This window comes from Mesocricetus auratus, unplaced genomic scaffold (genome assembly GCF_017639785.1).
Source record: "Mesocricetus auratus isolate SY011 unplaced genomic scaffold, BCM_Maur_2.0 Super-Scaffold_100022, whole genome shotgun sequence".
Lineage (NCBI taxonomy): Eukaryota > Metazoa > Chordata > Mammalia > Rodentia > Cricetidae > Mesocricetus > Mesocricetus auratus.
The window spans coordinates 33,016,448-33,042,967 of NW_024429203.1; the positions used below are offsets into that span (position 1 = coordinate 33,016,448).

Genomic DNA, 26,520 nt, shown 5'->3' on the forward strand with positions numbered 1-26,520 from the left:
TTCCCAATGCTAATGTGACAGCATTCCTAATGCTAATTCCTAATGTGACAGACACAGAAAGTGCAGGACACAAAAGTGTTTTATTCCTAGGAATTCACAAATCTGAGGTCAGCACACACCAGTGACACCATGTCATTGGGGAGGGTGTGTGCGGTAGTGTTCAAGACACGGGCAGAGCCCTTAGGACCTACTGCTTATACAGCTTCACATTGGGAGAGCACAGGATGGGGGAGGATGGGGGTGGTGCAGCCCAGCCTTGGTTTTAGTAAAAGATTGCATAGCTTGTCAAAACCCCGTCTCTGTTTGTTTTCTGCACTCACTCTGGGTGACTCGGTGTCTGTCCAGCACATGGACAATCCAGCCCCACCCCTCCTGCTAGGTTTCCCACCTTCCCCTCCTAGGAGGACACCGCTGGGTGAGAAAAGGACTGGGCAGGAGAGCCGGGGGTTGAGAGGACCTTCAGGGGGACTGCTGATCTTGTGGGTGAACCACTGGGGACCCTGGGAAGGGTCCTGCTCTCCACAACCTCATCGCTGTTAAGTTTTTTTATTTGTTTTTTGCTGAAAGGGCCACAGGAAATGGCCACGGGTGAGGAGAGACCCAGAGGCTACAGCCCCTTTCCTGAAGTGCCTGGAAACCACACCTGCACAGACAGCAGGCCAGAGGGCGGACTTCTAGGCCCCTGTAGCCTTGGCGGTGTCCTCAGATTCGGATGTGGAAAGTGCTGGAAAGAGAAAGGGTAGAGAGGGTAAGAGGCTGTGGGCTGGGCAGAAGGCTCCGCAGGGGAAAACTAACTAACCCTGGTTGTTCCCTAAGGGAAGCTGCATAGAGATAATTACAGGAGGCTCAGAAGAGACAGGTGTCCAATGTGCAGCCTCCAGAGTCTGACCCTTCCCATGCACCACGGAAGCTCTTGATCCCTCTCAGGATTGAGTAGTCATGCGCCTGGGGAGCGGGGCTTCAACCTGCTACTTCTGCATACACCATTGCCATGGAGGTCCCATGAGACCAGGTAGCCAGCTATGACCCTAATGCTCTGGCCTGTCCAACCCAAGCCCAGGCCCTGGGGTAACAGCACCTGAGAAAATCAGGGGCCTTGGCGATCATGTCCTCAAAGTCAGCGAAGCCCAGCTTGCCATCACCATCCAGGTCAGCTTCTTCAATGACTTTGTCGCAGACAAGCACTACCTCATCCTCATCCAGTTCTGACTTAGTGAGTCGCGCCAGCGTCAGCTCTAAATCTTCTTTACAGATGAAATTGTCAGTGTTGAAGTCTGTGCGGTTAGGAGGGTGAACAGAGAAGGTCAAGACAGGGCTGAGTCTATCCAGGGACTTCTACGATATAGCTTCCCTTCCTCCCAGCAGACCACACTGATTTCTCCGCCAGCCTCTGGAGCCCACAGAGTATCTTTATGAACTTAGACAATAGTGGGATCCTTGCAACCAATAGGCTCACACTCAAGGCCTGTGTTAAACATCCACACTCAACAATTAACATTTGGGGAACCCACAAACCCCCACGATGACAGTGCACACAGCCGTAGCCCAAACAGTTCCAAATCTGAAGCACACTGAAGCCAAATATCCTTCCTGGCCTCACCCCCACAGTGGACTCAGGAGTCAGGGAAGTCAGGACCCAGAGAGGCCAAGTGCCTGAGTCCAGGTCAGAGATCCAGTCAGGATGGAGCAAGGACTCTAACGGGGTCCATTTGGCTGTGAGACCCATGCTTTCTAAATGGCACCTCATCACCTCTGGTAGGCCTCCAGACACACATGACTAATTCCCACATATGTCATGTTGTATGTAGTTAAGTATGTACAACTTAATCTGTCAATTAAAAACAAAAACAGGTGTCAAGTCAGGAGATGGAGGAGTCCCCTAGACCAGCAGTTCTCAACCTGTGGGCCATGACCTTTGGGGGTCACACATCAGATATCCTGCTATCAGATATTTACATTATGATTTACAGCAGTAGCAAAATCAGTTATGAAATAATTTTATGGTCGGGGTCACCACAACATGAGGAACTGTATGAAAGGGTCACAGCAGTAGGAAGGTTGAGAGAGGCCAGAGCAGGGACAGCCTTTGTGCAGAGTACAGGGCCGTGCTGGGTCTCCTGGGCTGAAGGCACAGCGCTGTCCCCAGAGCACAGCTCAGTGGTTCTGTGGGCTCGTTATGATTAGCTCTGTCACCCTTCTTACCCTCTCGGCACAGCTGCCAGCTCTGTGCACTTGGTGTCTCACCCCTCTGATCAAGCATTCAGGGTCCAGACATCCCCCACTGAATGCCTGCTGTCCACTAGGCTGGCATGAACGGTAGTGATGAGGACCAGAGTCACTCTTCCTCATTTGCCTAAGCCACGCCTGAACTCTGCAGGTGAAGAAACAGAGCTGGAGAGGACGAGGACCTCCCTGAGGTCACAACCTGGCCAGAGTCAGACTGAGAGCAGAAGGAAGTCCTTCCTTCGTATAACCTGAGCTGCCCACCTCTGCAGTGGGCACGAAGTGGGATTTGTCTCTTCTCCCAATGGGTCTGCAGAAGGGTCCATGAAAAAGCCTGCTATCTGTCTAGAATAGAATCCTAAGCTAATTTAACAGTAAGAACCTGAGCCCCCCCCGCCACGTGATCTGTACTTTCTTCGTGTAGGAAGACAACAGCGTTTCCCAGGGGAAGCACTGTGGGGTCCAAGACTGAGGAATGATGGGTGAAGTTTTAGAAGCTACATATATGGAGGATGGACTGGCAGGATCTGCTTTCTTATATGCAAACACGATGTGCTGTACCATGTGTCTAAACCAAAGTCCTTTGAAGTAATCACAAAATTAATAGGCAGCCCTTGATGGGCTCACTACTTTGAGATCCACCAGCTTCGCAAAGGTGCAGGAAGGTGTGGGGCCTTTTCTTCTGGTCAAGTAAAAGTTCAAATCCCTCCTTGGGCCTCTATGATCTGACTTGGTAAGGATTTGACCCAGGCACAGTGAGTGAGCTGTGTGGCAGCCTCCATTTAGCTATGGGAGAATTCTGTGAGACCAGCGACCTCTAGTGGCCAGTGTGTCCGCAGGCTGGGGACACAGGAGGACCCTACCTCTGGCATGTGAGGGGACTCTTGTGGATTTTCCTCCTTGCTTGGCTCATCATAATATCCCAGAAGGTCTCCTGTCTGCCCCCAAGATTTAGCCTGTCTTTTTTCTAAGTCCACAATTAAGGATTTCCCAGTGATCTTTCTAGAACATAACTGCCCTCCTCTGCCTAGTTTACTTCTCTGTCCTCTCACTGATCCCTCCCACCACATTCCAAACTCTTGTCAAGCCTTACTGCCCACTCTGTTGGGAGGTCTGCCCTCCTGTCTCCAGGGAACCAATCTTCCTGGTTCCCTAGTCAGTCACTACTCCTCACCCTAATGCCCACCCGGGGTGGGAGTCTTTCCTTTTTTCTTCACATGTATCTCAGGCATGATTTGCGCCCTTGAGGCAGATTTCTTTAAAGGGCAGCCTTCATGGGCCCAACAATAAATGGATGGTCCAATGGCTCACATGACGCTCCCTTCAGCACCACAGCTCCGCCCTGCAGCCCGCCCCTCCTTACCATAGATCTTGAAGGCATAATTTGCCTTGAGCTCTCGGGGTGCTGACTCACAGAGCACAGAGAACATGTCCACAAAGTCATTGAAGGTGAGGTTCCCCTCGCCATCCTCAGAGAAAGCCTCCACAATCCTCTCCTTGAAGGGATTCTCCTGAAGATAAGCACAGCTGTCACTGAGGTAGGTGAGGCAGAGGCCTTGGCCCAGTCTGAGGGCAGCCTGTGACAACCTGCATGGTAGCCTCTATATCGAGGCAATAACCACAGCTACTTGACAGGTTATTGGAGGAGTTGCTGAGTGAGTGTGTAGGGCACTGATCCAGAACCTGACTCTCATGTTACACAGGGTCCATAAAGGAACACAGCAAACTCAGCAGAGCCTGCATGCCAACTGTCCCATTTTTCAGAGGCACATACACAGGCTCCTTCCCCCATGAACTGGACCGTGTCTCCAGTAAAACAAGACAACCTCTCCAGGAAGTTCTCAGTTCAGGCTAGTTGAGGCCAGACAGCTGAGGGATGGAAGTAAGGCCCCAGCATGTCAGATAATTGGACCAACAGCAGCAGAAAGAGGCGGCTGTGATGCCTCCAATCACACAGCCCATTTGTTCTCATTTTCAGCACTATCTCTATTCCTTCCAGTGATGCCAATCATCCAGGGCCCAGGTTCCTTCCATCACAGCTGCTCAGCCCAGATCAGCCGCAGAGGCCTTGAAACAAAGTTCCTATAGTGCCTCACATTCTCCATGACAGCCTGGTCTCCCATTCCCTGGAGGACAGGCAGTGCTTTCCAGGGTCACGCCTGTGCCCATCATCTCTCAGGACAGAGTTGGGATGCAGGCCCAAGGGGATGCCATGTAGCTCTCTTACCCCTGCCAACTCCCAGGCCTGTGGAATTATGCCCAATGCTGTGGGAGTGTCCCTTCTATATTCCACGTGAAGAAGTCAAGGAACCTTCATTGTATAGGTAGTCTGAAGACCCGCACGACAGCCTCCCTGAGAGCTGAATGAGCCTACTCCACATGGCCCAAATCCAAAGGAACATTCTAAAAAGGCTCCCAGGAGCTGGGCGTTGGTGGCACACGCCTTTAATCCCAGCACTTGGGAGGCAGAGGGAGGTGGATCTCTGTGAGTTCGAGGCCATCCTGGTCTACAAAGTGAGTTCCAGGAGAGCCTCCAAAACAATAGAGAAACCCTGTCTCAAAAACAAACAAACAAACAAACAAACAAAAAGAGACTCCCAGGAAGTCCACTAGAGATGATCAAGAATCCATGACCAGACACAGAGAAGAGAGAAAAATCATCTTAAAGAGCAGACCAAGGGCTGCCGAGTGACAGTAGGCAGTCACAAATCCACAGTACACTTACCAAGCCCCACCCACTTCCATAATTCATTTATGCAAAGTGAACATTGGGAAGCTGAGGCACAGAGAGTTTCAGAAGTCCACTTAGGTCAACACATTCACAAAGGGTAAAGCCAGGCTTCAATCTGGATGTGGGCCTCTACTCCCTGTCAGGGTGTGGATTCCCCATGCTCCAACCCCCAGCAGTGGCCTCTGACATACCCGGAGCTCCGGCATCTGTATGATGAGGCTCATGGGCACATGGACGATGGGACTCTTCCTGTAGTCCATGGGGACGAGGTTGGGGGCCAGCTCATAGAACCGCGCATGGAGCCTTTGAGAGAAACAGAGGAAAAGCACTGGATCTGCCATCCCTGGGCCCTGGGGACCCAGTGCCACCCTGCTAGGCTTAGAAACACTCTCCTCATCCAGGACCAAGTGAGGTGCCAACAAGAAGCTGTCTGCTCTGCCCAAAGTGGGCACAGCTTGGAGAGGAAAGAGGTCCTGCCCAAATCCCTGTGCTGGTGACCCAGCTGTTCCCAGGTCCTCCTTATCCCCAACATACGCATGCGTGAACCACCACTGCCATCCCCCTATAGCAGTGCTTCCTCCCTGCTCCTCAGCCAGGCAACTATCTCCCACCTCCCTCTTCCCTGTCTCTCACCACCACCTCTCCCCTCCTCTCCCACTCCCACACCTGACCTGATTTGGTCTCTCAAGTCTCCTATGCTGTGCTGGCAAGATGACTCAGCAGGTAAAGGTACTTTCTGTCAACACAACCTGAGTTTGATCCCTGAGACCCACATGGTGGAAGGAGAGAACCGACCCCCACAAGCTGCCGTATGCCCTCTACATGCACAGAGTCTCTCTCTCTCTTCTCTCTCTCTCTCTCTCTCTCTCTCTCTCTCTCTCTCTCTCTCTCTCTCTCTCTCACACACACACACACACACACACACACACTTTTTTTTTCTAAAAGGAGTTTTTTTGTTTTTTTATGCTCCAGGCACTGTGCTTGACATAAGTCACATTAATCTCCTGCTCATCACTATGCAGGTGACACATGACCTCAGTTTGCAGCTACAGACAAGTTAGAACTTCAAGGTCCATGGCTGGAACCTAGGACTGGGAAATCCAGGGCGTAAACATGACCACTCCTCTGCCTGCCACAACTAGGGGTCCTCCAGAGCTCCAGTCTAGTTCTTGTCCTCAAGGTCAGTTGCTAAGAATGCTCAGCAGCTGTCATGCCCTCCAGGAGCCCCTATGAATGGATCCTTACAACCTCCCTCCAGCTGGAGCCATAAGGACCAGGCCTTCCCATTGAACCAAGCCATGCTGGCTGCGGGCTCAGGTCAAGCTCCCACCCCACATCCCTGTCTCGTACTCAGGAGGCTGTGCCCACCTCAGTAAGCTGCTCATCACCTCTGGGATGTAAGCCCTCCTGATCCCATGTCTCTTGGATGTCCCCCATCATCCTGTCCTCTTTTGTCCTGTGTCCCTTGTCCAGATCCCTTACATCCTGGAGGTCATCCCTCCATTTCAAGATAGGTTCAAACTACACTTATATGAGATTGCCTCGGTGACGTATTGGTGCATGGGGCAGATGTAGGAGCACTGGTCAAGGGACAAGATTAGCAATTTGCCCAAGGTGAGGGCCCAGACTAGTGCAGACTGGATCATTATGATTTTGCATCTCCTGGGCTGGACCTGCTCTTCTACCTCAAAATTGATCTGACCAGGACCTCTAAGTGACCTAAACCTTCCAGGTCCTCCCTTAGTATGTTCCTCAGTGTCACTAACCCAATGCTCACCTGAGTTCCACCTGACTCCTGGTGTCTAAGAGCTCTTGGCATCTTCCTCAGCACACGTGGATAATGGCTGAAGCTGCCATCTACCAAGTCCTTTGTCTCTGGACTGGTGCTGCATGGATGTCCTTGCTTACTTTAATTCCCAGATACCCTGAGAAGTGAGTATTAGCCTCGAACTTTTCAGATGGGAAAACTGAAGACCACGATTAAGTGCCTATCAGCACTTATATAGTGAGCAAGCAGTGAAGATGAGATTTAAACCCAGGACTGATACACGCACACACGCATCCACACACACACATGCGCTGCATGTCAAGCCACTCTGGAAAACACTGAATCTCCTAGAGCAAACCATGTCCCGGATAAGTAAACAATAAGCACAATGCCGTAAGTTCACTCTCCAGGAGCACATCTCCATCAAAGGACCTGAGGTCACAAGGGACAGAGCAGAAGGGGAAAACCCCTAAAATCCTATCTTTTGGGTGGGTGGGGTCAGCAGACACCAGGGTGACCGGATCAAATCTGTGACTCTCCACAATCGGACTCTCAGATTTTCTCTGCTATTTCCTGCACCGAGGAATATTGCCCTTCTTTTTATAACACTCCTTGCATCAAGGTTAAATTTTGCAATGTGTGTCTTTTTGGAGGAGGCAGGGTCTAACTGTGTAGCCAAGCCTTGTAAGCCTCCTGCGTCAGCAGCCTGCAGCCTCCTCATGAGATCGCAGGCCCGTGCCACTATTCTTGGCTAATCCGTTCACCTTTAACAGGCCCATCGTGTTTCCGATGGTTACGTTTTGGACTAGATCTTAATGTCTGTTCCCTCCATCTGTGCTACGGCTGATGCGGGGTGCCTCTGGGAATTCACTTATGCCCCCAGAGTTGTGGGGATTGCTGCGGCAGGAGCCTCAAGCCCGGCTAAGGTTGAAACTGCACCTAAACCATTCACTAGTGGGGTGACCTTGGGTAAATGGAGTAACCACAGAAAACGATTTTCAGTCAGAAGTGCCAACCAGTCTATCATTTTTACCACTTGTGAGGACTAAATAGGACAACGTTCATAAAACTACCAGGTAGGCTGAGGAGACTTTCCTTGATACACAGACCACAGCATACCAAGGACCAAGTCAGTACAGTCAGTGAAGTCCAATCCCCAGAACTTACGTTTATCAAAGAAAGAGAGGAGAGAAGAGAAGAGGAAAGGAAAGGAAAGGAAAGGAAAGGAAAGGAAAGGAAAGGAAAGGAAAGGAAAGGAAAGGAAAGGAAAGAAAGGGTCCTGGAGAGATGGCTCAGAGGTTATGAGCACTGACTGCTCTTCCAGAGGTCCTGAGTTCAATTCCCAGCAACCACATGGTGGCTCACAACTATCTGTATTGAGATCTGATGCCCTCTTCTGGCCTGGAGGTATACAAGCAGGCAAGACACTGTGTACATAATAAATAAATCTTTTAAAAAGAAAAGGTTAGACACGATGACAAAAAACAAACAAACAAACAAAAAACCACTGGGTTTTTAGAAAATCTTAACATTTTATTTATTTAAGTATTTAAAGTCTTTTATTCTATCGCATGTGTATGAGTGTTTTACCTGCACTTATATATGTGTATCACATAACACTTGGGGACATTTGTGAGTCACTGTGGGGGTACTGGAAACTGGGTCTTCTATCAGAACAGCAAGTACTCTTAACCCCTGAGGCATCTCTCCAACCCTAGCATATACACTTTTAATCCCAGTGCTGGAGAATCGGAGACAGGCAGATCGCTGAGGACTAGACATCCAGCCTTATTTGGTAAGCTCCAGGCCAGTGACAAACTCTGTCTCAGAACAAAGGTGGATGTGTTTGAAGAATAACACCCGAGGTTGTTTCTGGCCTCCACTGCATGCACACACAGATGCACCCACACATACATGTGCACTTGTACACCTGGGTGGTGGTGGCACACACCTTTAATGCCAGTACTCAAGAGGCAGAGGCAGGCAGATCTCTGAATTTGAGGCCAGCCTGGTCTACTGAGTGAGTTACAGGACAGCCAAGGCTATACAGAGAAATTTTGACTAAGAAAACAAACAGAACTCATGTCCACCCATGCATACACAAGTACACATATACACATAAACCACTTAGAGTCCAACTGTAGCTATTTCTACTCTTTTGCCTGCCTGCCAGGGACTCCCCAGAAGAGGTAAACGAGGGATCAGGCTATGGGTACTCCCAAAGGGTGGGGATGCATTTCCTGAGATGAAAAGCCAGATTCTGCCCAGGTATACAGATCTGTTCTAAAACAACCACTAGGGGCTGGAGACATGATTCTGAGGTCAAGAGGATGTATGGCTCTTTCACAGGATCTGAGTTAGCTGTGACTTCAGCTCCCGGGATCTGACACCTCTGGCCTCTCCTCAGGCACACACACGACATGTACTCTCTCTCACACATATATATATAATTTAAAAGTAAAATAAATTGGGGCTGGAGAGATGGCTTGGCAGCTAAGAGCACTTGTTGCTTTTGCAGAGGATCTGGGTTCAGTTCTCAGCATCCACACTAAGGCTCATAACCACCCGTGATTACAGCACCAGGGATCTAACACCCTCTTCTGATGCCTGTAGGCACTAGGCAGGCATGTGGTACACGCGCATACATGCAGGCAAAACACTCAATGCACATGAAATAAATCTTTTAAAAAATTAAAAATAAAAGTAAAGCAACCAAGATGATGATGGAAATTTTAAGGAACTCCACAGAGAATTTGAAAAACCCAAAATCACTGTGGGAGGAAAATCATCAAAACAAAGGAAGAAAGGAAGGGAGGGAGGGAAGGAGGGAGGAAAAGAAGGAGGAAGGAAGGAAGGAAGGAAGGGAGAAAGACTTATATCTCTGTCACCCCTTCCCCCAATAAAAGGCCCCCATCTAACAGCCAGGACCAAGAATGACAACTGTGCTACTCTAGCTGTGTGAAACCCACCTGGGTGATTTTAGGAAGTTAACAGAGCCCTTCCTACTAAAGAAGCTAAAGCAGGAGGAGAATTCCAAGTTCAAGGCCAAACTGAGTTATACAGGGTGACCCTGTCTCAAAAACAAAAATCCAACTAACCAACCAAAACAAACAAAAACAAACTGTAAGCACTCAAAACCAAAATAATCATCACAATATTAAGACAGAGAGCTGGGCGGTGGTGGCGCACACCTTTAATCCCAGCATTCAGGAGGCAGAGGCTGGCAGATCTCTGTGAGTTCGAGGCCGGGCTGGACCAACAGCCTCCAAAACAATACAGAGAAACCCTGTCTCGTAAATACCAAAGAGAGAGAGAGAGAGAGAGAGAGAGAGAGAGAGAGAGAGAGAGAGAGAGAGAGAGAGAGAGAGAGAGAGAGAGAGAGAGAGAGAGAGAGAGAGAGAGAAGAGGGACAGATCAGGAGAAGAGGAGAGGCAAAGGCAACCCCTCATTCTAGAACCCAAAAGGAAGCACTGGCAAAAGTTCAAAACCAGCCAACCCTACATAGCAAGACTGTCTTAACTTCCTGACTCCTGCCTTGCCCCCTAAAAAGAAAGATAAGAAAACAGACATTGGTGCCAGACTCAGAGGAGGGTCGAGCCCAAATATTAATGAGATGTAACCTTTGATACACAGCATTGGCAGTCATGGGGGGAAAGACAGATTCTTCTGAAAAGTCAGAAATTGATAGCCCACATGAATGTCTGGCTCCCACATGGGTTTTTAAATATATTAAATTTTTAGAAAAGAAAGAATTAAATTGAATTTTCAAATTTATTTGCCAGCATTTACAAATGGAAAGATGTGTACACTGTATACTCTTTGCCGATCCTGCTGGGGCTGGGAGCAGTTATTTCTTCAGAAATGACCCGGGGCTGGCCCACTTCCTTTATTCAGGGTGCAGGGTGGCCCCTGCAGGCTGTTAAGTTTCAGACTCCTCATGTATAATAGAAGAAAATAAGAAGTAAGTAAAATAGAATGCATAAATGTTTAAAAGGTTAAGAAAATAAACAATAAAGCAATCCCTCGGCAGATCCTTGGGGTGTCAACTGGCTGGCTTGTCTTTGACTGGGGGCACAAGGACTCCTTCCCACCTGTTCAGGAACAGCTGAGGACAAGGGAAGGGCTAAGCTCTGACCCACTGGACGGGTGGGATGAGCTGACCACTCACCTCGGTGCTGGGATGGAAGAGCTGTGGCTAGGGAATCTACTGGGGTTGCTGGCAGGGGGAGCAGCTGAGCCAGGGGATCATGGTTATCTGTGATCTAAGCCACAGACAGGAGAGCCTCCTGCTCAGGTTTCCTCCCGACATCTGGTCAGTACTCAGGGTTCAGCTTACCCAGGAAACAGGCAGCCAAGGGGTGGGAAACGGAGGCTGCGTGAAAGCATAGGGAGGCAGGCAGGCCAGTGGAGGCAGGGTCTGGCTGGCCTGGCTGGGTGGTCTTTGCTCCTTCTCCTCCCTAGGTCTCACTGGGATGTGAGCAGTGGAGAGACAGGCTTGTGGGGATCAGTGACACGGAAGTGACACTCCCAAACAAGACAGGCAACGGCTCAGGCAGGGTGTACAGCTGCCTCTGACGTTCCTTCGCTCATGAGGGGACCTGACATTTGCTGTTCTCTTTAGTGTGGAGATAAAAAAGCCAGGGTTGGGGGGAGTCACGAAGCTTTGCCCAAGAGACCTTCATTTATTTGCCAATGAGTCATAGACACCCCCACAGGCCTGTCGGACCAGCTCTTACAACACTCTTCTCCAACACCCTGCTAATCTCAACAGGATTAGTACCTGGTAGGGGTCAGAAGGGGACACAGGCCGTGTCTTTGTCTCTGCATTTTGCCAGCCTGGACCATCCTCCTGTGGCCACTCCTCCTTCCCTTACCATAGTCCTTACACACTCACTTGTGGCTACCAGGCACCATGCCCAGGTACCAGGCAAAGGTAGGGACGCCTGAATTCTCAAGGGGAGCTAGTTATCCAGTCTTTGAATCTGCAGAGTTTTGGTTGGCTTTAAGAGCGTTGTAAGTGCTGCAGTGACAAGGAACTGGACCAGAATAGAAATACTGTGAGCCTTGGAATACAAGTCGCTCAGACTCAGCGGCTACACATCAGGGGCTAAGGAGATTGGAAGCAGACCTAAATAAATAGAGGGTTAATACAGTAAGACCGAAAAGAACTCTGGAAGATCAGTCAGCCCAAGAAACCCTTACGGAGGACACGTCACTCAGGATAGGCTAGTCCCAATGGTCAGATGGTGCACCTTTGATTACTGCCCCTTTATAATGGTACCAGCACCCCTGGAAAGTGAGGTTCCAGAGAGTCAAACCTCTCTGATGCCATAGAACTCCAGAGCTGTGGATGTGGGAGGACAGCCCAGACCTGAGACCAAATCTGGAGGGCTCTGACACCTCCACAAGAAGTGAAAATAGTGTATCCTCTGCCTACTTAAGTAACAAGACGGAAGACTGGCTGGGAGAGGAACACTGTCTACACAGAGTGGTCAGGGTAGTGACAGATGACAGTACAGCTCTCTGGGGAGGCTGTACCAGGCTATGGCCCCAGCCTGAGCATCGATCTCCAGGGAAACTGATCCTGAGACTTTGCTGGCTTTTAGTGACACTGGATAGCCTAGGTGGAGGGGGCCAGCAAGGGCTGCAGGTTTCCTCGCATCCTGGAATGCCTGCTCACTGGGACGAGACTATCAAAGCTGCTGTGTCTCCTGCTCAGGACCCCTCCTTAACCCACAAGGATGGGGGCTGTCCTGGAGACCCCTGGTAATCACTCAGGGGTGATGGGCATGTCTTTGGTTTCTGGACATCCCAGGAGTGACAGACAATGAGGGCAAAGGAGTAATAGAGCCCCTAACTTAAAAGACAGTGGTCCCTATGGAAGCAGGCCCAAAAGGAAAAAAAAAAATAGCCAGGGCCCTGGAATTAGAAGGCCACATCTCTAGACCTGGCTTTGTGACTTGGGCCAAGTTTCAAAGTCCCATGGCAAAGGGGGTTAGCAAGATTCTCTTGTTTCAAAGTCCCAGTGAGGACTGAATGAGACCATGCCTCAAACCCTTTATCTCAGCGTCAGAACATAGTAGGTAGCCCATTCCCCTAAGGGGGACAGGTGCCCAGGAAGCAGTGGCACCTTCTTCAATCTATGCTGTAAATCTGATGTGTGCCTGAGGCCCACCTGAACTCAGGTCCCACAGTCTTCCTCAACTCCAGCCCAGCCGGGTCCCATGGGACCCCCCAGCCCCACCCCTACCACAGCCCCCAGCCCCACCCCTACCCAGATATGTAGATGAGAAGCCACACTTACTTGAGGATGTCCTTCTTATTGAAGAAAGTGCAGTCCTGTGGAGGGAAAACACACATGGTGGACCCCATCCAACAGTCCTGGACCCAAGGCAGAAGAGTGTGTCTCCTACCCCTTCCCAGTCCTCCCCAGGGGCAATTCTACTAGGTCTTGTGCCATCACCAACTGGGCCCAGGACAGCAATCCACAGGGGGGGGGGTAGAGCTAGGTGGCACATTTGGGGGTACTTGGCAAAGAGGAACATGGTGGCCACAGTAGATTTGACAGTCAGAGGATCACTTTGTGGGTGAACAGGGAGGTATCTACGAGACAGTTCCAGAGACCTCTCGAGTGGATCGGCAGGATGCCGCGTACACCACCACAGGCACTGAGGACAGGGCCTCATGTGCGTAGGCATTGTGAAGTGGACGTCCTGGGTCGCCCTGAGCAGCAGTCCTGAGTTTGGAGACTTACAGTTCCGGTTTTATGACCTGCGGCCTTGGGCTGAAGGAACAAGGGATATCACACCGAGGAGGCATTAGAGGGGCGGAGGCCCTGAGGTGTGAGGGGTAGACCCCAGAAGAGCGGGATGGGATGGCAGCATCTGAACTCCTTTTAAGGACCTGTCTATCTGGATGGGAGTCTCCCATGACGGTTACTGTGCCAGGCCAGGTGGGAGGAAGTGAAAGTGACCCAACCGGCCTTAAAACGCCCACCATGCAGGGCTTTTCCATTTACCTCCTGCTGCCCGGCTCCTCTGCCTTTGCCCACTGGTGCAGCGTGAAGGAAGAAGGCCTCAGGATCAGCAGAGCCCAGAGCCCACAGGGCCTCCTGGGGCCTTATGCTAAGCAGTGCTGTACTGATGAGGGGGAGAATGGACACAGCCAGGCGTACCGACAGCCAGGCTGGCTCTGGAAGACCTGGAGCTGCTAGACACCAGGCCGGCTGGGTTGTACACTGAGGTGGGCCAGACAGGACGCTCATGCTATGTGTACCACAGCTGGGCTTTCCTTGCTGCCTCTGTAGAGGCAAAAAGGAAGGTGGGTGGGATTTGCATGTTCCCATGAAGCCACCTGCTCTGTCTCCTAGGAGACAGATGAAGGACTCCTTGCTGCTGTGCCCATCTTGGAAACTTGGGGACTTCCCCTGGAGGGCTCAACTTTGCTTTTGGCAACGGCCCCTCTGTAGGAGTCAAGAAAAGCTCGGGCTGGGAAGCAGCAGCCCCATCCCCACCCGTGCAGACAGAAAACTCCCTGTCAGGCAGGCTGAGGGCTTATGGGCTGGGCCCTCAGCTGTTCTCAGAGACCAAGAGCAGACAGCACAGCCAGCCTCGCTGAGCCTTCAGGAACAGATTCCCTATCTAGAGGGCTATCTCTAGACCAGAGCTCTGCTAACTAACCTGGAAGGGGTGTCACAAAACTGGAACAGACAGGGGACAGGGAGTCCTGGCCCCAGTCTCTGCTCCTCCTACACATACCCAAGTTAGAAAATATACAAGACCCCTCAAGAGTACTGGTGGCAAAAGGTTTCCCACGTATCCTGGCCACCTTAGTACAACTAGACTCACCTTCCTGGTACTGATCTTTAAGAAACAGTGCCCAAGCCATAGCAGCAGCCTCCTGAGAATGTGAGTGATTAAAAAAACAAAAACAAAACAACAACAACAGAAAGTGGGTGGTGACGTGTACTTTAAAAACTCTCCCCGTGGTGCTGATCCTACCAGCAGGAGAGCTCTTTCACCACAAAAGTGCCACCTGGGAGCCCTGAAAAATACCTGGACCTCGCCACCCCTCAGACCAGTGAAATGGGAAATGGGAGGTCCCTGGGTCCTCCTAGGCACTAGTGACCTTCAAAGTCATTCAGTCCTTCCAAGCAGGCCTATAATCCCAACTACTTAGAAGGCTAAGGAAGGAGGATCACAAGTTCAAGACCAGCCTGGTACAACTTAGTGAGTTACTGTATAAAATGAAAAGACTAGGGGTGAGGTATAGAGCAATGATAGAGTACCTAGCACACAGAAAGCCTTAGGTTCAATCCCCCCAGGGCTCGCACTTCATCCCCCGCTACTCAATGATTCTAAAGTGTAGCCCAGGCTGAGAACCACCTCACAGCCAGTACACAGTTATCAGGTACCTCGCACACCAGACTCTAAATTGCCAATTTCATCTCATCTTCAGCACTACCCTGGAACAGTCATCATCTCCCTGTTTTACAGATGTGAAAACTGTGTCCCAGGGGCCTAGACTGGGATAACAGGAGTCTTAGGATTCTGGAAGCATCAAACAGGCCAGGCTGGGATCTTCTAGTTAGTATTAGAAGCCTAGAGGTCATTTCCATCAAGACTCAATTCTTCCAAAGGTATGTGCCACCTATTCCCCCATACACACTTCCAACCCCTTCCTACCCAAGAGCTCTGTCTGGCATCTGCTTCCTATCTACCTGGCCTGCTGTAGGCAGTGGTCAAGAGTCATGCCACTATCTGTCCCATCTGAAGGAGAGGTAGCTCCTCTCTGGCTCTGCCAGCCCAGCCTAGGACTGAACCCATCAGTCACCATGCAGCTGGAGGTCAGGCTGCAGAATGGCCTTAGCCCTGTGACATCAGCATAGCTGGGTTAGTAAGGATTCCCACCATAGAAGTGGGAACCTGGGCCCAGAAGAGAAAACTAACCTGTTAACTCCCACAGTGGCAACTTCCCAGCCACAACTTAAACCCGGGACTTCAGAATCCCATATGGAGATCTTTACACCTCTTAGAACTGTATGCTATGTTTGTTTTATCTTCCTCCCTTCCTCCCTCCCTCCCTCCCTCCCTCCTTTCCTTGTGCCTCGTCTGTGCCTAGACAAGGGTTCAGGGAGGAGAGGAGGGTGGACGGCAACATTACCATTCAGTGTCCAGGTGAAGGAGAGGCACCTGTGTCACAGGCCCATTGAGTACTCCCAGGTGAGTGGACCAGGGTGAAATCAGAATCTTCCCTGGAGATGTGAGGCCTAGAAAGACTGTTGATGAGGGGCTAAGACAATACGACCCGCTTGACTAGAAGCCCTGCAAAGTGCCTGGGGCTTCAAGTAAGAAATGAGTTGGAGAGCAACTGAATCCAGACCAGGCTAGGCTGAACCCTGCTCTGACTCTGTTCATTCATCCTAAGTCAGCAGAATTACCTGGACAGAAGGCAGCTGTACCTGTGTTTTAGAAAGTTCTCTGCTAGAGCTGGGCATAGTGTTTATGCTTGTACATTCATCCAGGTCCAATGGATGGCTTCTTAGGGTTTCCTAAAGCGGGCTGGCTAGTACATAGTCAATCCAACTCTTTGTCCATAATTTTCATAGTGAGGCAGATGCTGTCTCTTGAAAGAAAGATTAAGGAAGGAGGGAAAAGGAAGGGGGTGATGAAAAGAGAGAAAGAAGAGAAGAGGGACAAAAGAAAGACTACAGGGATTGTGGCTAGAGTCAAGGACCCAAGGCAGGGGAGGTAGCTTCTGTTAGACCTCTGTCCCAGGAGACTTTGGAGGGCTGGCCAGGGTCTAGTTCTTGGGATGGAGGAGGAGATCTCACGGTGAGATGCAAAGTAGGCTGAGTCATAGGCTTGTTCTTAATTGAAAACACAGGCTGAAGGGCAGCAAGGAGCTGGAGTGGCTGGAGGTGTGCAGTGGGTTCTGGGGAGGGCAGTGGGGCCCATGTGTGTTGGGTGGAGGATGGGTGTGCCCTACACATAGGTGGCCTGGGCAGTAGCCTAAACTCTGGGACTCGGTGGCATCTGAAGAGCAGAGGTGGGGCATCTTGCCTGGGAAAGGGAAGTTCCAGGAAACCCTGGAGGCAATGTAACTCCGCTGCCCAGACCCAGCCCTGGCCGGCTATGCTAGAGAGCCAGAGGGAAGGAGATGGGGGCTCTCGTGTTTCATGGCTCTCGTTTCTCTGGCAGGGTCTAGCTGGGCCCTGGCAAAGGATCAGAACTCAACACTGGACCGGGTCTGACTACTAACTCAATGCCAGGCTGGTCTAAGTGGGGATGCAGGCTCCCCACCGTCACCGGGCCACTCTTGGCTTCCGACTTTGGGCTGCTTGCAAGCATCTACCTTCACCTAGAATGCCTACCAGAACTTATTGGGCAAAAATCTCATTTACTAAGGCCCTGTGCAAGCTCTGCACTGTTCCTGAACCTTCCAGTCAAAGCAAGAGTTCCCTTCATATTTGCCCTCCCCTGTCCACTAGGGCTCTTAAGTACATATTCTATCACTTGGTCACGCTGGAGGTAAGGTCTTCTTGCTTATTGAATATTCATGATGGTTACAGACATCTAATATAGGAATACCCACGAGGAAACAATCCTACCCAATCCGTTTAGAGGAGACAAAGAGACTTCCCTGGGGCCTTGAAGGATGGAAGGCACTCCTTAGAGACATGAGAAAGGCATCCCATGCCCAGGAAAATGCCTGAACCCGGCCGGTGGGGAAACTGACTAAGGCAGATGGAGGACAGGGTTCAGGATTAGACACCTGGAGGGTCTACCGCAGCCGCAGATGAGGTGAGCTAGGCAGCTGGGCAAGACTCTGGGCCAGCCAAGGAATAAGCTTTCCTCCTATACCCAAAGAAAAGTTTTCACATGGCTGGAGGCTCTGATATGAATTGATAGCTCGGAACCTGGAAGAATCTGGGGTGACAGTGGTTACTAGGATCACCAAATTGAGAGATGCGGCTATGTAGATTCCTTCCTCCAGTTATTTCCATGCTACAGCCACAGAGAAACCCCACCAGATAAACAACACATCCCAACCTGTAACTGAATTTGGGGCCTCTTGTCCTTCACCTACCTACTCTAAGACCTTTCTGGAATAGGGGTCATGCCCAATGGGCTGGGGGGGAATCGCTGGGGTCCAGCCCGAGAGGACAGGAAAGAAGGTTAACGAGGGAAAGAAGGGGAGTGAGGCGCATCTGACAGAATCTTCTAATTGGATGCTCTTATTCCCCGGCCTGGGAAACTGAGGCTCATCATCTAGAGGAAGCCAACCACCCAAGGTGACGGTGACGCTGCGCGCTGAAGGCAGCCGCGCAGCGGCACGGTTTGAACCTCAGTGACTCCGCTTTCGCGAGACCTCGGAAAAGAACAGAGGGGAGGACGACAGGGGCCGCAGCGCGCGGGGTTCACCTGGTAGTTGTCCAGCTGCTCTTCAGTGAAGATGGTCTGCTTGTTCCCCATGGTGGCCGCGGCGTTATCGGTGGCCGCGGCGTCTTCTCTCGCCCTTTTGAGCACAGCTTCCCATCGGCGGCTTCTGGAGCCCCGAGCCCGGTGCCCGCGGCCCTTGCCAGCCTGGCGGCGGGCAGCGACGCCAGCCTAGCCCGGCCCGCTGGGCTCTGTCCGGCAGTTCAGTGGGAGGGACGCAGTGGCCCGGAGGCGAAGGCGAGGCCTGGGCGGGGGCGGGCCTAAGGTTAGGGCAGGGCCAGAGGCGGGCCGAGGGCGGAGGAGCGCCTGGGAGGAAGGAGGCGGAACCTTAGACCAGTCTAGACTGAGCTGGAAGGTGACTTCTCTCCAGGGACAGAAGCTAACTTAGTCTGTGCTGCTGCAGCTGCAGCGCACTGGGATGGCCAAGAGGTGGCCTTGGAGGGCCGCTTGACTCCTGGCCACTGTCTGCGCCTCCCGTCCTACCCAGTACTTTAGACCGGCAGGGTCATGCCTGAACTCAGCCTGAATCAGAAAAATCCCAAGGAATAGTGTTATATAGTACAGTCCTGGGGCCTCTCATGCGGTGTGTGGCCCTAAACTGAGAACAATAGCGTTATTGAGTTTGGTGGGGTCACAACCTATTTCCCAAATCAGGTCCGTCCTCAATAAACCAATTAAAAGAACCAATATAAAAGTTGAAAGCAGAGGGAAGAGGGACAAAGAGGTCCAGAGAATCCAAGTCTGCCTTTGGAATCCCAAACTGACATCAAACAATTACATAGAAAGTCAAGGATGTGCACATCTAAGCAGTCCTGGTCAAGGTATGGTCCTGCCTACCACCATTGACCCAACATTGTTTTAAATCTCTTTCAGAGATTTAAAAATCTCAGTCAGAGGTAGGTAAATGGATGGCTGTGAGTCCAAGTACAGCCTGGTCTACATAGTAAGTTCTAAGCTAGCTAGGTCTACCCCCAAAAGACAGTAACTCAAAAAGCCAAAAACAGAAAAAGAAAAATAGAAATCCCATTCCAGGATACAAATGCTAGTGCATTTTCTTTCTCCCAGGATGAGATTTCTGTGGAAATTTCCATTTCTTTGGGGTCCATTGTTTCACCAGTCTGATAGTCAGATTGAGAGACACAGTGTCTCTTTAGAATGTCTTCATTTCTGCCAGGCTGGTTACAAGAGGACCTAGATAGGGCTTGCTTCTGCTACCTGTGTTGATGTTGAATGCAAGCTCTTCTCCTTTGCCTCCCGTTTGCAGAAGCTTGGGGCTGAGGCAATGACCTCTTGGGAGGTAGAGATGTAGCTGAGTGGTAGAGTTCTTGCAAAATATTCTGGAAACCTTGAGTTCTATCCGCAGCAGGAAGAAGAAGGAAGCGTGGGCATGGGGTGGTGTAGGTTGAAGGCTTCAAGTCTGGCAAGCACCTGGCATTTGACCCAGAGTGTGTAAGGCCTCTCAGGACCTCTGGGTTTCTCAGTGAGGAGGACAGAGTATGCTTGACTTTCTTTGCTACTTGAGAAAATCCAAAGAACTTATTATATCCAGAAAAGTATGACAAAGACCATTATGTTTTCTTGGGATTTTCATTAAGTTCATTGTAAGAAAAATAAAACCATCTTAGTGTCTCAGTCTGAGCCTGAACACTAATTTGGCATAAAAGAGATTTAGAGCAGACAAAAATACAGATTTATTGACTATACTATCAATGGGGCATGGGACCCAGAAACAAAGCCAGGTGGTACATGCACTCAGGAGGCAGAGGCAGGTAGATATGTGATTTCAAGGCCAGCCTGGTCTACAGAGTCAGTTCCAGGACAGCCTGGGCTACATAGTGAAACCTTGTCTCAAAACACCAAATAAATAAATAAGAAACAACAACAACAACAAAAGAACCAAAGGCGCAAAGGTGCTGCAGGCCTATAATCCCAGCTACTTACAAGGCTGAGGCAGGAGGCTTACAAATTCAAAGCCAGCTTAGTCTACTCTGAGTCCAAGGCCAATGTGAGCAATTTAGGAAGACCCTGTCTCAAATTTTAAAAAGAGGACTGAGGTGTCATTTGAGGATCATGTGGGTAATTCCAGCACTAAAGAGACAGAAGCAGGAAGATTGTCATGAATTCAAAGCCAGCCTGGCCTACATAGTGAGTTCTAGGGATGCCAGGGCTACATATTGAGATGCTGTCTGAAAAAAAATAAATAAATAAATAATCAACCAAACAACAATAGATAGAAAGAGAGAAAGAAAGTAAAAGAAAAGAGGGATATAACTCTGGTGGAGTACTTACCTAGCACACGCGAAGCTATCCAACCCTATTGCTGCAAGTAGAATAAACACAACTTCTCTTTTAGAGCATCCTTGTCATTTAAAATTGAGGCTGCACACATTTGTTTTGACTGAATAAGCATTGTTGTGTATATGATTCATTTGTGCACCAGCTACCCAATTCATTTATGGCCATTAGCTCTGTCTCCTAACTTGTAAGAGATCTAAAGCTTGCCTTTTTAGGAAAACAGTCAAGCTAGTGTCCTCCAAACTTAAACTCAGTAATGACACTCCTTTCAGGCTTATACTGGTGTGTGTCTTGAACACAGATATTAGGTGTGCCTAAACACTGGGCACTCCAAGCAATGCCACTCTGATAATTGCCACCTAGCACTAGTCACTTAAGAGAGTAAACCAGCATACATTAAAATGGGGGATTCTTAGCGGGGCGTTGGTGGCACACATCTTTAATCCCAGCAGAGGCAGGCAGATCTCTGTGAGTTCGAGGCCAGCCTGGTCTATAGAGCAAGTTCCAGGACAACCTCCAAAGCAATACAGAAAAAAACCCTGTCTGGAAAAACCAAAATAATAATAATAATAAAATAAAAATTAGGGAATTATGGGGTTGGAGAGATATGTGTAGTTTCTAGGAAACCAATGCACTCTTCTGGCTTTCACTTGTACCAGCCATGCATGCACATGGTGCACAGACATACAAAACAAAGCATCCATAGGAAAGGGGTAAACTAAACTCAAGGGCTTCACTTCTAATAATTTAGAAATAAAGGAACCAGACCCTCACTCAGCCCCCTGCTTTAGTGGCCATGATAGGCTACAGAAAAGACACGTGGGCCTCTGACACAAGGAAACTCCAGATCCTCTGGCCTCCCAGAGCCTAGAGCCAAAACGGAACACAAACTCCAGACGACCCCTAGCCTCCTAGATATTTGGTTCCTGGGAACTGTTTGGCCACAAAAGAAACTCCAGGAGGGACCAAAATCTCCTCTGTAGTCTCCAGGATACAGTTCTGAAAACTATTGGTGTCTATGAACAACAGGCCTCCTGCAAGTAATAAGACAATGACATAGAAACTACAAAATGTTCCCTCTTAGCACTGACCAATGAAAATAATTGGTACACAGGTATTTCATGCCAAAATATGGCTTTGAGAAATTCTCCTAATTGCTCCTAAATGTCAACCAATCAGAAACCAACCTGTACCTACTGGTGTAATCCTGTAACTTTTGTCTTTAAAACCTAGCAGTGGACAGGGAACTTCATACCCTCTGGGGGCTGCTGCATTAGCTTGCTAGATGGTGGTCCCTGTTATGGACAGATGAACAATTATAACCTTGCTTTTGCATTTTGGTGGGTCTATTTTCCTGGTGGTTTCTGGGGATCTTTGTGACTTGGGCACAACACCATACACATAAAAAATTTTTTCAGTTTAATTTAAAATAGTTTGTTTAAGCTGCATAATATTTCATGAATGGATTTATAATATTTCATGAATATAAGTAGCCTATTATTAAATTGTGGGGTTTGATATATTTTGTTTATTTATCTTAAAAGATTTTTTTACTTATGTCTATGGGTTTTTTACCTGCATGTATGTCTGTGAGCCATGTGCATGCCTGTTGCCCTTGGAGGCCAGAAGAGGGTGTTGGATCCCCTAGAACTGGAGTTACAGATGCCTATGAGCCGCCATGTGGGTGCTATGATTCAAACCTAGGTCCTCTGTAAGAGCAGTCAGTGTCTTAACTAATGAACCATGTCTCCAGACTCAAATGTACTTTAAAGAGACAAAGATTAAAAAATAGAAATATAAAAACCAGAACATTTTAGCACTGCATTATAAGGTTACAGAGGAACAGCCTAAAATTTTCAAGCAACCAACTTTAATTTATTCAGTCACATTACAGGAAGAACTGCCAAATGGTAGATATCCCCAAGGCTGTGCAAGATCTGAATGTACTCCTGTGGAGATTTTAAATTTAAGGAGATCCAAGAAAGTGATAGTCCATGCATTCACCTTTTGTGAAGCAGATGTTAAACTCATGGTCAGCCTGTAATAGAATTATCCCTCAAGACTGAAGAGACTTGATTATAACAGTCTTGGAGCCTGGTCCTCAATTACCACGGAGGACCTGGTAGAATGGAGGAGAGTCTAAGACCATTGAACGATGGTAGGGTTAGAGTATGGAAATCTCCCAAAACCAACTTCTTGGAGAGGGAGACTATGCTAACATACAAAGACAATCTCTATATGATGACTGCACCCTGACTTTATGCCACACAACAATTTTGAATGCTTGGGGCAGAATTGAAGAAGTAGGAAAGAAAATGGAGTCGTTTACTAAAGTTATACAGGACCCAAAAGAAACCCTCACTGATTTCTTACAAAGATTGACTTCATTAGTAAATAAAATGATACAAAACTCAGAAGTTAGACAATAATAATTGAATTTATGGCTTTTAAAAATGCTAATGAACAGCCGGCATTAGTGGCGCACACCTTTAATCCCAGCTCTTGGGAGACAGAGGCAGGAGGATTTCTGTGAGTTCCAGGCCAGCCTGGTCTACAGAGCGAGTTCCAGGACAGCCTCCAAAACAATACAGAGAAACCCTGTCTCGAAAAACCAAAAGAAAAAAAAAAAAGAAAAAGAAAAGAAAAAACGAAAAAAGAAATCTGGAAAATGGAGAATGGTAACAGATCTAAGAGCTGTTAATGAGGTGATTCATCCAATGGGCTCTCTACAGTCTGGAACTCCTTTTTCTTCTCTTATTATGATTACCTTATAGTTATCGATTTAAAAGAGTGTTTCTTCATTATACCTTTACAAGAAAAAGAAAAATTTGCCTTCATGGTGTGGTGTCTATTTACAATACTTCTTAGCCTGTTAAGAGATATCAATGGAAGATTCTCCCACAGGGAATGTTAAATAACCCTATCCTGTCCGAATATTTTGTACAACTGCTGGTGGAATGATGTATAAACAATTTCTTCAATCTATAGTTTACCATTACATGGGTGACATCTTACTAGCCGATTCAAATATAAATATGTTAGAAAGAATGTTTGACTAAGTAAAGAAAATTATAACTTGCTGGTGATTGTAAATTGCTCCAAAAAATAAACAGGAGATTCTATTAATTTTTAGGATATAAAATGGTTCTACAAAAAAAAAATTAGACCCCAAAAGGTGTAAATTAGGAGAGATATGTTGATGACTCTTTTTTTCTTTTTTTTTTTTTTTGAGACAGGGTTTCTCTGTGGCTTTGGAGGCTGTCCTGGAACTCACTTGGTAGTCCAGGCTGGTCTCGAACTCACAGAGATCCGCCTGCCTCTGCCTCCCGAGTGCTGGGATTAAAGGCGTGCGCCACCAACCCCGGCTTGTTGATGACTCTTAATGACTTTCAAAGATTGCTAGGAGACATTTCCAATCTATGGCCAACATTTGGGATAAAAAATGATGAGCTGAGTAATTTGTTCAAAACCTTAAATGGTGACAAAGACTTAAATAATACAAAAGAATTATCAACCGAAGCTGAGAGAGAATGGGCTTTGGTGGAAGAGAAATTTCAGGATGCACATGTGGATCATTTGGATCCAGAGTAAAAAATTTAAAATGCATGTGGAAAAGATCTCTGAGTTGATTCTAAAAGAAAAATTGAAACTTTACCAGTTAGCAGGAATAGACCCAGCAGAAATTGTAGTACCTTTTACTAATGATGGAATGAACAAATTATAGCTAGAAAGTGAACCCTGGCAAAGAGCATGCAGTAATTTTTTTGGGAGAGTTTTTTTGTTTTGTTTTGGTTTGGTTTTTGGTTTTTCGAGACAGAGTTTCTCTGTATTGTTTTGGAGGCTGTCCTGGAACTCACTCTGTAGACGAGGCTGGCTTCGAACTCACTGCCTGCCTCTGCCTCCCTAGTGCTGGGATTAAAGGCATGTGCCACCAACACCTGGCTTAAGATGTTTTAATAACAGTTTTTTTTTAATGACATTGAGACATGTCTGCTCCTGGCAGCACCAATCTACCTCAGACAAAGTGATGGGTATTATAGAAACTCCACATGGAGCTTAGTTTCTTTGTGGCAAAAGTTAGCCACTGGGCAAGAAAGGACAGCCCTTCAGAATATCCTGCTTCACAGAAAAGCCTGTCAGTTATGCTAAGCCTGTAGGTCAAAGCTGGATGCTCCAACGCTGCAGAGGAACCTTGGGTGACTCTCTAGCCAGTCAGCTCTTTCTGTCACTTCTCTCATTTTTTTGGAAGTCACTTGCTTGCACTTCCTGCTTACTCAGGTAATATTATTTCCTTCTTGGATCTCTAAGGGAATTGAAGACTAGATATTTATAGTTAAAGTATTCCTTGTTTACCAAATTTAGAAAAGAAACTCACAAAAAATGTGTAAATATATATGGTTGAGAGACATAAAAGCTTTAACTATTTGTCTAAGAAAATGTTTGAGGTCTAAAAAGGCAGTTTGGGGTTGGTAATACAAGCTAGGATAGAAAGTGAATTAGGTATAAAATTTTGAATAGATAGGACAGGTAATGGATTTTTTTTCTCCGAATCTGCCAAATGCATATGGACTGGGCATTATGAATGTAATTGTTATCTGATAATTGTTCTTATTGTATATAGTTTTACTGTGTTAGAGTTAAAACTTTCCCTTTTTATTTAGACAAAAAGGGGAAAATGTGGGATATTTTGGTTGTACTCTAACACTCCCAAGATTGCCAATGAAGTTTAATATTGAGCCAAGGGGTAGAGTTTAATAAATACCAAAAGCTAATAATGAAAATTAAAAAACAAAGATCCTAAGAATTCATAATGTTTAAAAATAAATATGAATCATAAAATGTAGTCAAGTATTTCACATCTGTATTCAGCGCTCAGAAGCTGAGGCAGGAGGATTCAGTTCAGTTCAAGGCCAACCTGGGCTAGCTAGCAAGTTCTAGGGCAGCCTGAGTAACATAACGAGATTTTTTTTTTTTGAGACACGGTTTCTCTGTGACTTTGGAGGCTGTCCTGGAACTAGCTCTTGTAGACCAGGCTGGTCTCGAACTCATAGAGATCCGCCTACCTCTGCCTCCTGAGTGGTTTTTTTTTTTAAAGGCGTGTTAAAAAAGAAAGCACAGCTCTGAAGCAGAGGAGAAGGCTCTAAAGAGAGAGACCCTTCCTTCTGTGCTCGAGGACTTCCTTCCCTTGTTGCATTGCAACTCCACATAGCTCACAAAAGTCCTCCACATTCCCAGAGCACCACAGATGGAACACAGACAGGAAGGGCCTTCGAGATGAGCTTTGTTTCTTAGGTTCTCCATTCTAAACCACAGACTACTCCAGAGTTTCTGATGTAGTCGGACTGGGTGGCTGAGGTTGTGGGCATCTGACAAATTCCTCGTTGCTGCTGGAGCACACCCGGATCTGTGGCTTGTTAGGAACACTGTCAAAGCTCCTCAGGTGGCACTGGTAAATTTTGCGTTTTTTCTTGACTAGTTGGGGCTTTATTTCATCAGACCCCAGTGAGTACAGCAGAGGTCACCTGACAGGCCCCACTACAGGAATAGCAAGTTCCTGGAAGCATTGCAGTCAGTTACTCTGGGATGGGCAGGAAGCAATTAAGCTGCCCAGGGAGCCATTGATCAGTCTTCAGAGGCTGCCATCCTCTTCCACTGAGTGCAGACACGTGCAGCAAGGGCCTTAGCTATGGGAAAGAAATAGGGTCTGTCTTCTAAGCTTCCGGGAGCCAGAAGCTGTGGAGCAGACAGGTGCCTTTAAGAGACTCTTCCTGGGTAGGGTGGTGGTGGCGGTGCATGCCTTTTATCCCAGCACTCAGGAGGCAGAAGCAGGCAGATCTCTGTGAGTTGGGGGACCAGCCTGGTCTACAGAGGGAGTTCCAGGACAGCCTCCAAAACCACAGAGAAACCCTACCTCGAAATACCCCCCCCCACACATCTCAAAGAGACTCTGCCTGTACTTCCCTTCCTCAAATGCTAGAGTTGGGGAAAATAGAAACCCTTGCCAAACTATAGTTTTAGAGTCCAAAGGAACAAACCAGAATTCTGTATGTTCAGATCCTGTTCTG

The 26,520-nt window shown here is 48.2% G+C and overlaps 1 protein-coding gene across 1 annotated transcript; it reads right to left on the minus strand.

The window, feature by feature from the left end:
- Positions 1-61: 61 nt before the first annotated feature.
- Positions 62-18,401, minus strand: Cib2 (calcium and integrin binding family member 2). Its single transcript, XM_005069552.4, has 6 exons — positions 18,146-18,401; positions 13,027-13,061; positions 5,146-5,257; positions 3,587-3,734; positions 1,079-1,274; positions 62-724 (listed from the first exon to the last, which is right to left on the minus strand). The coding sequence occupies exons 1-6, from the start codon at positions 18,194-18,196 to the stop codon at positions 703-705; spliced, it is 564 nt and encodes a 187-aa protein (XP_005069609.1). The 5' UTR covers positions 18,197-18,401; the 3' UTR covers positions 62-702.
- Between the last annotated feature and the right edge of the window lie 8,119 nt (positions 18,402-26,520).